Below are 13,096 nucleotides of genomic sequence, written 5' to 3' on the forward strand. Positions count from 1 at the left end.
ACTGGTTACGAGCGGGATTCCACTTCCTACTGCCTCTTGGCATGATCCCAGTTAACTTCAGTTCGCTGTTCCCTACACATGTGGAGAGTGAGTACCACCTCCACTTTGTTCAACCCTGTCCCTCTCAGGGACTCCTCTCGGGCGCAATTCCTCTTACACGAGGTGCACACGCTGATGGATGAACGGGCACTTACTTCTCTTATTCCGTAATCCCGACTTGTATGGAGGTCTCAGACCTATCGTAGACCTACGAGGACTAAACCAGTTTATGATAAGGTTGAAGTTCCACATGGTAATCCCTGGGAACCATTATCCTGTCCTTAGATCCTGGAGACTGGTATGCCACCTCGATATGAAAGATGCGTACTTTCACATTGCATCCTCCTCGCACAGGAGATACCTCCACTTTCTAGCCAACCATCGGTACTTCAGTTTACGATCCTGCTGTTTGGCCTTTTCTACAGCCCCGCAGGCATTAACCTAGTGTGTGGCCGTAGTCGCCAACCCACCTCCGCCGACCTTGGATGTGCATTTTCTGCATCTGGACGATTGGCTTATCTGAGGATACTCCACGACGCAAGTCACTCAGCGTGTGGGCATCGTTAGGACCAAATTCACATGTCTAGTCGCTGGATGATCACTATGGAAACATCCACTCTGGTTCCCACGCAGAGGTTAGAACTTCCTAGGGCTATCCTGGACTCGAGCTAGCCGGATTTGCTTACCACAGCCACGGTTTCAGGCGATGGCACCGATCATCCGAGGTCTGCAAACTTTCCCGATGACCTTGGCTTGCCCTTGTCTGGGTCTCCTGGGTTCCATGGCTGCCTGCAGTTTGTAACAAACACGCTACGCTCTACCTCTGTCTTCTCCAGGTTTGGCTCAAATTGGCGTACCGCCGGGACAGGGCCCAATGGTCATGATAGTCACCATTCCCTCGAGCACTCTAGGCTCCCTACACTGTGGCTAACTCCCTCCCTGGTGTGGGTAAGGATGCCGCTCTATCCGCCACAGCCCTCACTGTCCCTGACGACGGATACGTCATCTCTCGACTCAGGTGCTCACCTAACAGTAACGGGGTTCCAGCAGCAGCTGCGAGGCAGTGGCGTCTCAGTGTACAGCCAGCACAACGGCCATGTCCTACATAAACAACCTGGGAGGGACATGGTCCTCCTCCTTTTGTCAGGAGGCCATCCGTCTCTGGGACCTTTGCATTAGCCAACGTCGAAAAAATCTGGTAGCATCTTTTTCCTCGGTGCTTTGACTCAGCAGGCCTTTCCTGTCTCATGATGCTCGCCCTGCCTGATGTCATGCATTCTGTTGCCAGCGCAGTGGGGATTTTTCCCACATATGTGGCCTGTTCGCTTACCACGAGAACGCGGAATGACGAGGTTCTTGCTCCTCGCAAGGTCTCTCTCCGGCCGATCTCGGACGCTGTCCTCATGCCATGGAAGGGCCAATGCCCTTTATGCCTTCCACCGTTTCCCCGGCTCATTGGGTCCTGCTTCAGATTCGCAGGGGCAGGGCGTGGGCAGGGCCAGCGGTGTCATCGCCAAGGGTACACTTGGCAGCCATCTCTACCTTCCTTCCAGGCTAAGGTGTCGTTCTGTGTTCTCATACTCTATGGTTTTTGTGAGGTTCCTCCAGGGCTTGCAGCGCATACAACCTTAGGTACGCGCCCAGCCCAACCTGGGACCTCAACCTGGGTCTAACCAGACTTATGTCTCTTCCATCGACCCATTAGCGACCTGCTCGCTGTTACCTGTCTTGGAAGACAGCTTTCCTAGTAGCCGTTACGTCGGCCAGACGAGTCTTCGAGTTCAGGGCTCTTATGGTGGTTCTGCCATACATTCTGTTCACAAACCAGGTGCAGTTAGAACTACACCTGGCTTTCCTCCCTAAGGTGGTTCGGCCTTTCATGTTCACACACACTCAACGCGATGGGGGACAACAATTGCACCCTGGACGTCTGTGGAGCGCTCGCATTTATGTCGAGCGGACAAAACCGTTTTGTAACTCGCCCCAACTCTCGGTCGCAGTAGCTGCCGAAGGAAGGACCTACTGTTTCTCTCAGAGGAATCTCATCTTGGGTGCTGCTGTGCACCCGCCCTTGTTATGATTTGGCTCACCATTTCCCCAAGCCACATCACCATGCGTTCTACCAGGGCTCAGGCTTCATCTGCCGCCTTACTATCTGTGTACCTACCCATGAGAATCTATCGCGCAGTTCCATGGTCCTCGGTCCACATCCTTGCTTTGCATTATGCTCTGGTTCAACAGCCACGGGATACTGCAGCCTTGGCTCAGCAGTTTGCATTTTGCAGTATCTCACTCCGACCCCACCGCTTAGGTAAGGCTTGGGAATCACCTAACTGGAATGGATGATGAGCAAGCACTCGAAGAAGAAAAGACGGTTACTTCACCTTTGGAACTGTTGTTCTTCGAGATGTTTGCTCATATCCATTCCACACCCGCCCTCCTTCCCCGCTGTCGGAGTAGCCGCAAGAAGGAACTGAAGGGCGGCTGGGTCGGCAGGGGTTAATATCCGGCACCATAGCGGCGCCACTCAGGGACGCCCTGCCGACCCACCGAGTGTTGCTAGGGTAAAAATCTTCCGACGAACGTGCACGCGGCGCGCACACACCTAACTGGAATGGATATGAGCAACACATCTCGAAGAACAACAGTTACAAAGGTGAGTAACCGTCTTTTATAAACGCTTGCAGGATCGGGGCTCTTTTGATATATAAATGATTTCACTGATCTGTTGTGCTAAACTTTATTTCAGTTTTAAGTCAGTTTATAAATGACATAAATCTGATATTTTTTCCTCTGTTCTTGGACGGTAGAACAGCTAAAATAAAACATTGGCAATTATGAATAATTTGTATATTACTATAAGAATAAAATTCATATGTAGAAAGTCTGTATAGTTTGTAAAACTACAAGTTATGGAGATGTGTAATGTTGAAGAATTCAGTTTTCCTTTTTGAATAAATACTTTTTTGTGTTGTCTTTTTAACAGAAAAAAGACGGGACCCACCAAATGGTAAGCTTTTGCATAGGGTTACTTCAGTTCTTTTTCTTAACTCCTTCATGTTTAGACATAATCACTGACTTTTGGCTTTTTTTAACATAATCTAATGGCTGTATTAAACAGTCCTGAAAGGATCAATTCCAGGAAATCAGAATTTTAATGTTTACATGAACTACTGTACTGGTAAGTAATCATGACCACTACCAGTGAAGATGAGGGGAGGCTATTGAACTGAGATTTGGAATTGCCTACAAGTAAGGCAAACCATAGATTCATATACAAACTAATTCCAAATTGCAGCAATCAAGTTGCAAACAAATAAGCCTTTTATCTTAAAAACAGGAGTGCTTAAGTCTTAATAGACAGTGATTTTTTTTAAAAAAAAGCATAAAATTGACATATTCATCTTTCACAAGTATCCACAAGGTTCTGGACTGCAAAAATGAAATTGATCCAAGTCTTGTCAGTTTTGTGCAGCTGCTTGTAAAGGCAGAACAGGCATTGGAACTACCTGTTAATTTAGGAAGGCAAACTGCTTTAGTTTACTTTGTGAAGTTTACTGTCTGCTCAGCAAAGTGCTGCTAGAAACTTGAGGGCACGTGCTCAGCCTGATCTTCCAGAAAACTCTTTGAACTTATTTGTAGCATCTAAGATTACCATAACTTCAAACCCAGCAAAAAATCTTTCTCAGTTTGGTTATTTTATGCATTTGACAGCACTTTGTGTACGGTTGATTTCTCTGTCATGCTGGTCCTTTGCACTCCTTTGTTTTCATGCTCAGTACTTATGAGACATCACTCTTGGCCCTGCTCTGAGGGAGAGAGCACACATGCACAATTTTCTCAAGGCACTAGAGTTGCTCTTTGAGTTTAAGACCAGAAGAATGTCTCCTTCTTAACCCAGAATCTCTGCATGGAGCCAGGAAGTAATGGGCAGCCAGAAAAAGTCCCTCTTTTCGCTTCCCAGGCCCCTGTACAGGGTTGAGGAGTAATGGGAGCCTGTGTATATTCAGAAGTCACCCTTCAGTTCCACACAGGGATGGCAGTAGGGTGACCAGACAGCAAATGTGAATCAGGACAGTAGGTGAGGGGTAATAGGAGCCTGTATAAGAAAAAGACCCAAAAATCGGGACTGTCCCTATAAAATTGGGACGTCTGGTCACCCTAGATGGCAGTGAGGAGAAATGAGGGCTGGATGAATGCTCAGGCCAGGAAAGATGCTTTCTTTTTCACTTTTACCACTACCATGAACTGGGAGAGAAGGGAGGCAGTGAGTGGTGTGTGGGGATGGAATCCTTCATAGATATGGATTAGGCAGTCAGGCATTAGGCTGCAGGGAGAAAGGAGGCATGCTATTTCCACCAGAAAGACTTGAAGACAGAAGTGGGGTAGCCTTCAGCCTCTCCAGGGTATTTGAGTAAACAAGCAGTTGCATAAGGGGTGGATCTTTCTGTCAGATGGTAGGAGGAGGCACAAGTGTGTGCATGTGCACAGGTGGCGGTGAGGGAGGAAAATTCCCCTCCCACTCCTCGATATTGAGCACACTGGGAGCTGAATGGGATTGAAGCTGGAAAGCAGTGATTCCTGGGAAATGATTTTCCAAGGATCTCAGGGAACAGAGGCTGCTGTGGTGCAGAAGGGAAGCAGTAGAATTCCTCTGCAAGTCCTGGGGAGGCGTTTGGAACCTGGCTGGTCTCATGTCAATGTTGCTGCTGAAGAGCCTGCCACATAGGAGGCCCTCGGATCTGGGGAAGAGCTTGAGAAAGAATGGGCTGAGCATATTTGATGTCTTAGGCCAGCCCAGTCTCCCCTGTTGAAGACACGTAAACATCAACAAGGAAGCGGAACTGTCCTTCATTCTTCTTTCTAAAAGAAGAAAAGATTTTAAACTGTGACACTTATTAAAAGGTTTTGCTATCAATTCTTTAAAGTAGCTGGTATCAGAAAAATCAGACAATATTAATTTCATTCCAAAAGTTTTCTGCAAAATTTGTTCTGCATTAATTTCACAGCATTTTGTGGAGAGCTCACAAAGACCAAATCAAAAAGACCTATGGACACTCAAGGAGACTTAACCCTTTGCTACATGTAAATGTTCTAGAGGTTTTTTGTTTAGCCTGTGTAGCTTACCTGCCTATGATCCAAGGCCGAGCTATGACCGATAATACTGCAGCAATTTCTACATGAAAAAGCAAGGGCTTGATTGTCCCCTCCCTCTCCCTCTCCCTCTCCCTCTCTCTGTCAGCAATTGGTGCATTAGGCCATCACATCACTTCATCTGCTAGGCTGCCAGAATTAGACACCCTAGCAGATCACTAGGTAGATAGTTCTCATGAGATTGCAAATGTTCAGTCGAGGATTCCAACCTACAGAACACTTCCACCAGTGAGGTCTCCTAGTCATGGAGGAGTTTGCCTCAGAGGCAAAGTGTCAATTTCTGTTCCAGGGAAGGTCTGAGCCCTGGATCCCAATCCGTTGCTTTCCTTATCCCAGGAGTCTTGAAGGTAATGTATGCCTACACATCAATTCCTCTAACATGAAGGGTCTTGAGAAAGCTTAAGAAACCCCTCATGGTAATAAATCCTGGAATTAGCAACTTGGCCTAGGAAACTTTGGTAGGCAGATCTGATGAGTCGATTCAGCAATTGGTAATGCTACTGCTAATTCCAGTTTCCCAGAACAATGAAATACCCCAGTGTCCGCAGCTTCTTGATAGTCCAAACCAGATGCTAGATGTATGTTCTATGCAGAGCTGCCAAGAGCGGGTTTGGGCCCCAGTGGAAAAATATTTTCGGGCCCGTCAGCAAGGGCGGACTGGCTAAACGGGGCCGACATACAAGGTACAGAAACTTGGAGTTGGGCCACCAGAGCCCTCAGAGAAGGGGTGCTTGAGTACTGTGGAGAGCACTAACTAATTCATCTACCAAGGCTGCAGGTAGAATTCAGACAATTGCAGCAAACCAGATGTTCTTGAACGAATAGGTCTTGCTGCTTCTTGTGTGAAGTCCATGTCTCATTTATGGATGTAAATAAGTTTTTGCTGAAACAAGGATCTATCAGACCTGTGTGCTGCCTGTATTGTTGTGCAGAAACATGGACCCTCTTACAGGCAGATTTGGATCAGTTAGAGGCATTCTATACACTCAGTGAGTGCAGAATCCTGAGCGTAGAGTGGGTTTGACTTCATGATCCTGCTCATTCTATTCAGAAGTTGTTTGTTTGCATGCTCTTCAGCTGAAGGAACATAAATCCACGCCATGTAGAGGTCTAGCATAGGAGTTTTACGTACAGTGCTGATGGAGTGTCACCTTGCTTATTAGGCTCGAAGACACTGTCAGTCAATTGATTACAATAGAATATATGGATTTTCCATGGGTGGGGGAAAGTGACAGGGTAAGCAGTTCCACACCCTAGGATAGGTCTAGCGGCAAGACAAGATAGCATAGTCGCCAATGGTTAAAAGGTTACATAATGTCTCTGCCCGTGGTCTCAAGTTAGCAAGTTAACATTAATACTTTGATAAAATGTTATTAGTATAAAATATATGTCAAATTCTGATTTGGGGTCCATAAGAATGAAGCAACTCCCTTTGATTGTCCAACAGGTACGTTCCTGGGGTTAAAGCAAAGAAACAGTGAAAGTGTATGGCAGTAGAGATTTGTCTGTCTTGTGTTTTAAGGCAGGCATTGGTCCCTGGGAAAGGGAGGTGGGAGGAGGCCATATCTTATACTGACATGTTCTAACCTTTCATAAACTCAAGGTTGGACGTGTAGGAAGAACTTTTCCCTACAGAAGAAACAATAGGAACAGGGATTCTTTGTTCAATTTGCAACTTGAATCAGACAGTTATTTAATTCTCAGCTCCAACACCTGGCAACTTGCTGACTAGCTTATTTTAGCAAAACAAGATTATCTGTTTACCCCAGCTTTCACTTAGCTGATCACTGTTTGCTAGGCCTCTGGTCTCTTGACCAAACTCTCAACTTTGGGTCTGGAAAAGAGCTGGCACAATCCATATACCAGGTTGTTATATAAAATGCATATGGATTTTAACCCTTCATCAGCCATCTTGCCAGAAAGGACAAAAACACCCTAGCCATTAGTCTCAAACTCTCCATCAGCATACAAAACGGGGTATATCCTGACCCCAGCTGTTGCCACCTGCGGGACCACCCTAAAGATTTGTGGATTTGCAGGTTTGAAACAGATCTGTGAACTTCACTACATAATGTGACACCATCAACTATGGTCACTCTGACGCCATGGTCCTCAGTAGATTGTAGGTGTCTGATCACCCAATTACAAAAAGACATACTGTATTCTCACTCCCGAAGGTAGGTAAGTTTCTGAGGGCCCTAGTCTACTCATTTCCTCTAAGCTGCCCTTCCTTCCTGGGATCTCATTGCACTCAGTTTCCTCTCTCCGGGAAGATGGTATTCCTAGTGGCAGTTACATCACTCTGCAGAGTGAGGAAGTGCAGCCACTCATGAATGGGCCGTCATACACTGTCTTCCATCGAAACGAAGTTCTCCTTAGAACATCTTTGGTAAAAATTTAGGATAGGCCTGTCTTCTATCTGAATCAGATGATCCATTTATCTTCAGTCTTCCCTTGGTTGGCATGGGAATACGGGAAGGATAGACTTCACACCTTGGATATATTTGAGGACCTCTCCTTTTGCCTTAATGGAACTAAATTATTTGGGGTCTCCCCAAGGCTGTTTATGACCTTTATCCATAGGACAAAGTCAGGCAATATTCACCGAGAGGCTTTAAGTGCGTAGCTAATTGTATTGGGGCATGTTATAAGCTAGCTAAATTAGACCTTCCTTTACATACAGATCTTCACCTAGCCTGAGGATGCTCAGGCATCCTCTGCAGCTTCTTTGAGAAATGTACCCACTCCTGATATTTGTAGGGCAGCTGCATGGGGATCATTACATGCATTTTTTAGGCATCTAGGTCAGATGTCCATTTTGGCAAAGCTATTCTACCGTCACTATTCAGGTAGCCTCCAAGCACTCTCCTTATTTACGTCAATTCACTGTTGTAAGTCACCAAAGTGGAATACACATGGACAAGCACTGAAAGAAGAAAACAGTGATTTACTCTACAGTAAGTGTGGGTCTTTGACATGTTGTCCATATATATTCTGCAACCTGCCCTCCTTCCTGCTACTACAGAGTCTGACAATACCTGGATTCTGTATTGGTGAAGGAACTGAAGGCTAGTTGACCCCACTCCACACTTTGTCCTCAAGGTTCAGGGATGGCCACAACAGATACTGCTGGTCAAAATATTCTCAACTTGAGATGTGCAAGGGGTGCACCAGAACTGAATACCTATGGAAAACTCACCTCTAAGAACCACAGTTACTGTACGTTAACTAACTATTCTTTCATATAACTTCCTCCAGCTCCTAGAAGGTTCCAGTAAAAAAGCAAAAATACATTTCCTTTTTCTAGAAAAACAATTCTTTTACTTTGTGTCATCTCAATACATAACTATTTTTATAAAAGATTTTGTGAGCTGGAATATAACCATTATATATAGACACATAGTGTGAAATCCTGTCCCCGTTAAAGTTAGTGGTCATTGATTTTACTGGGGCCAGAATCTAACCCAAAATGTTTAAAAGTCTCTGAAGTTTTCTGTACATGTAGAGAAGGCTGACTGTAGAGCTATACTTCGAATAAAAAAATCCTCTGTTTTGGATGACCTTTTGATGTTAAGGATTTAAGATTTCAAAGAGAATTGCAGGATTAAAACCAAATTAGCATTAATGATTATGTAAAATGCATTAGCCTGTAATTTCCTGGGATTTGTTTTACTCTCATTGGTAATAGCAAAATCTCTTTATGCAGATTGAAGGAGTTGCCATAGTTATACTGACATCATGGTAAAATTCTGGATCAGAAAAGAAAGGGATTTGTCAGAGAATTAGGTTTTGAGAGATTCTAAGAACCACGTGGTACAATTTTTATTTCAGCTCTAATACATTACTGCAACCAATTATATTTATTCTAGAGTTGTCTGCGCTCTGGGACAGGTGACATTCAAAGCTTTAAAATACAGAGGATTCTATAAAATACAAAATACTGAAATGTTTTGTACTACTTTTTCTGGAGTCTCTTTTGAAGATATTACAGATACTAACATCAGTGGATGCTTAGGGCCACTATATTGTCAAGTACTTCCAAATGATGAGCTCTATTTTCCCCTCTCATCTTCATTTATTGAGCTGTCTACAGCTGACGGGGAAGGTGCATGTGTTATGATGGGGAAAATTTTGTTGGATATAAATATGGCAGTACTAGAAAAAAATGATCGTTCATTCAGAGGTTCTTGTATTCCTCATGGACAACTGAGGTCTAAACCTGGCGGTAAGTGTTCTCATCTGGCTAAAAGTTATTTGGTGAATTTTGGAATGGGTATTGTTAATATCAGGGAACTTGACTAACATTTCAAATATTACAGCTGAAAAAGATTAATTATGAAATTATCTAACTCTTTGGACAAGCATTTATAGTTATAGCATTTTACATACCGTGTATTGGCAGCATATATTCAACATACTGAATATTTGAAGATTTAGTCTTTCTGTCAGAAAAGGTGAGATTAAATGTTCTGATCTCAAAAGAAAATGCAATATATTTCCCCCTGCTCCCCCAAGACAATGTTACAAGTTCCATTTCATTTTTGGAATAATTCTTTAAGAGTAGTATTTTAAAACTACTGCTATCATGCAAATGCATACCCATAATCATGAAAACTAAAAGTAAATCAATAGTTACATAAGACTTATGTGATGACTTCATTTTGAAATTCATCTATATAAGGGAAGCATGTAATTGTTAATGCATCATGTAAATATAAATGTAATTTCATTTTGGTTTAAGATTTGGCTGCAAGTCAGTGAGCTTCTTTTAAAATACTGTTTTTAAATGTTATCTGCAATGCCACTACACAATCCTGTCAGCTATAGCAATATGTCCTCACTGCCCCAGTGACCAAGTACTGAGCATACGATTAGTTTGAATCTTATCATTTATTCATTTATATTTAGTAAGTCTCTGAAACAATAACACACAAGCATTCTTTCAAAGGACAAATTTCAGGAGTCAAACAATACTTAACATGTTCAAGGCTGTGCAGAGAAAAATCTTTCCCTACTAAGGAAAGTCCACTAAAAAAACAGGCAACTAAAAAAGGAGACCTATTAGCTAATACTACCAAAAAATATGTTTTAATAACCTTCTTATATTAAAGAAAATGTAAGATAAATAATTCCTGAATTCATTAGTATCAGGAATATCTGTATTTAAATGTAGCCAGTTGCCTTCAGAAAATAAATTCTAGTTGTTAATATTGAGTGCTCTATTTTTTCAACTTATCAAAGTCAAATGTTCAATTTATATTTAATATTACATCCAAAACAACTGTTAGAAGAACATGTGCTAAAGTTGCAAAGTCAAGTACCCAAAAGTTAAGAAATGCCAGAATTAAGGTTTCTTGTACAACTTTAATCAGCCATCTTGTGTGAGTGTATTTGCTAGACAGCCAAGGAATATTGAGAGCTGTGATCCTAGGTTCAGTTCTAAATTCTGGAGAGGAATATCCTGTAGTGACTATACACCGTTATGTTTGTCTTTTTTATTCCCCCGGCCTGGCCCCTTCTACCTCCTCCCTGCTAGTTTGTCACCCTCTTTCGTCCTCCATCTGCATTCCAGTGAGGCTGCTTCTTTCTCTGTGCAGTCTGGGAGCCAGCAGGAGGGACACTGAACAGAGGAAAGTCTTGCTCTCATTTCTGGTGCCAGTACCTCAATTGCTGTGAGGTCCAGTTGTTGAGAAAGTCCTGCTCAGCCTTGCAGCCTCAGGGTGGAATATGCTCAGCCACTCTGCAGATGGCACATGCACAGACTGGTCAGCACTAGGAACAGTGAGGGATGGATTTTGGCTGCCAGCCTCTAACAAACCTCTATATTGAACAAGTGCAAACCGACTTTTCAGTGGCTCATAGCTTAGATAAACTTGGGCAGACTTCCTTGGGAACTGTAAAATGCACATCCCTGGTACTATGACATCCCCCTGCCAAATTTCAAGCTCCTGCTCCAAAGCATAGAGAAATTAGTGTATCAATGAAAAGTTGTAGGAATTTAACAGTGGTAAGACCAGTGTTTTTCCCAATTTTCGTTTTCTGAAATGGCTGAACTGTTTTAGCCAATACTTTCCAAACCCAGGTCCACCTGAACCATAAGCGGTTTCAGCCCAAAAGATTAAAGTTTTCTAAAGTTATAAGCAACTGAAAATAGGGTCTTATTATGCAAAGTGTTGAGCAGCCTTAACTTTCGGCATTGCTATCAGCTCCACCTATAATTAATTGGAGGTGGAGAAAAATAATATTGACTTCTAGAAACACAGACAGGTGTATTTGGAAGATGTCTTTTTTTCCTACAGTGAGAGATTCTAGAAAAACAAGCTAAAAATGATTTTTCTTTTTCAAGACTGCAGATTTACCTTTGTTTCCTTACCTTCGTTATTCAGTCTTTATCATATGATGTGAAATTGCCCATGGTTCAAACAAAATTTTAAAATTGAAGCATTTCTAACACTGCAAAGGATTTTTATGGATATCTGGTACTTTAGGTTGTATTCAGTTAACAGTCAGTTGTCCACCAGTGACGTATCTTCCGGAGTTTGAGCAGGGACTAGATAGAATGATCCTTGTGGCTGCCATTTACTTACAGCATTAAAGCCCAATCCTGTGAACACTTGTACTGGAATCTAGGACTTGCCATACCTAATCAGATCTTGAGGCTCATCTAGTCCAGTGTCCTGTCTTGGACAATGGCCAGCAACAGAATTCAGAGGAAGGTGTAAAAACCCTGTAAGAGGTAGACATGGGATAATCTGTCTGTCATATTAAGTCTTGTTCTGGTATCTAATAGTTGTAGATTAGCTTGGGCCTTGAAGCATGAGTTTTAATGTCCCTTCCAAAAAAATTTCATGTGGATCGCTGAACTGAGACAGTAAATGTTTAAAAATCAATGGGACTACCCATGGAAGTAAGCATAAAACTCTCTCATATATGCCTCCTTGGTCTCCTTCCAGTAATCAGATTATTCACCAAACCCTGCTTTTTAAAGCTGCTGCTTCATCTGAATCTCTTTTCTTTGCATCTATTTGTTTGGTTAGTTGTGCTACAAATGTATATTACAAGGAGCAAGTAATTCTAAATAGCTCTAAGAGGTTAATTGGGCAACTCAAAAATAATTTGGTGGCATGTGTTTTGTGTCCACTTCACTAAGTAGAGTGCTTCTGTAGAACTCGTTATTGTTTTCCTAAAAACCTATGTCTGTGAGAAATAGATCTGTCTTTATAAAGCCCTTTTAACTTGCACTGAAGCATCATCAGTTGAACTACTACATTAACATCCTCCTCTTGAATGACATAGTACAAAAGAATGACTCACTAACAGCATTGGTTTGTATAGATGTACAAGTATATCCTTAGCTGGTAAATTCTCATAGTGCCATTGAGTTCAATAAAGAGATGACAGCTTACACAATCTGAGAATTTCATTGAATATCAGGGTTGGAAGGGACCTCAGGAGGTTATCTGGTCCAACCTGCTGCTCAAAGCAGGACCAATCCCTAGATTGATTTTTTGCCCTAGATCCCTAAATGGTCCCCTCAAGGATTGAACTCACAACCCTGAGTTTAGCAGGCCAGTGCTCAAACCACTGAACTATCCTTTCTGCCATGTCATTACTCTCCTTTACCTTAGTAGCCTCTTTATTACAGTGGAAATACTGACTGGATGAGTCAGAGAACCAAATCCTACTCACCTTACTCATATAAGTGGTCGTATTGACATGAGTAAAGTAAGTTGGAATTGGCTTTTGGGGAGTTTGTTTAATTTTTGGCTGCTATCAATCAGAAACAGAGTAGCTATCTGGCTATCTACTGACCTTTTTAAAAACAGATTGTCTAGAGTCTAGTGAACATCACAGGCATCCATCATAAAAATTTCAATCATGGGCTAACACTCTGTTAGTCTGA

The 13,096-nt window shown here is 42.7% G+C and overlaps 1 protein-coding gene across 2 annotated transcripts in view; it reads left to right on the forward strand.

Annotated features, from left to right (window-relative positions):
* WASL (WASP like actin nucleation promoting factor) overlaps window positions 1–13,096 on the forward strand; it is an 81,012-nt gene that overhangs the window by 46,414 nt on the left and 21,502 nt on the right. For both annotated transcript variants that reach the window (XM_032768828.2, XM_032768829.2), the window contains exon 5: window positions 3,026–3,049. In XM_032768828.2, the coding sequence (XP_032624719.1) occupies window positions 3,026–3,049 (24 nt within the window). The remainder of the gene's footprint in view (window positions 1–3,025; window positions 3,050–13,096) is intronic.

This window comes from Chelonoidis abingdonii, chromosome 1 (genome assembly GCF_003597395.2).
Source record: "Chelonoidis abingdonii isolate Lonesome George chromosome 1, CheloAbing_2.0, whole genome shotgun sequence".
In the NCBI taxonomy this organism is placed as follows: Eukaryota; Metazoa; Chordata; order Testudines; family Testudinidae; genus Chelonoidis; species Chelonoidis abingdonii.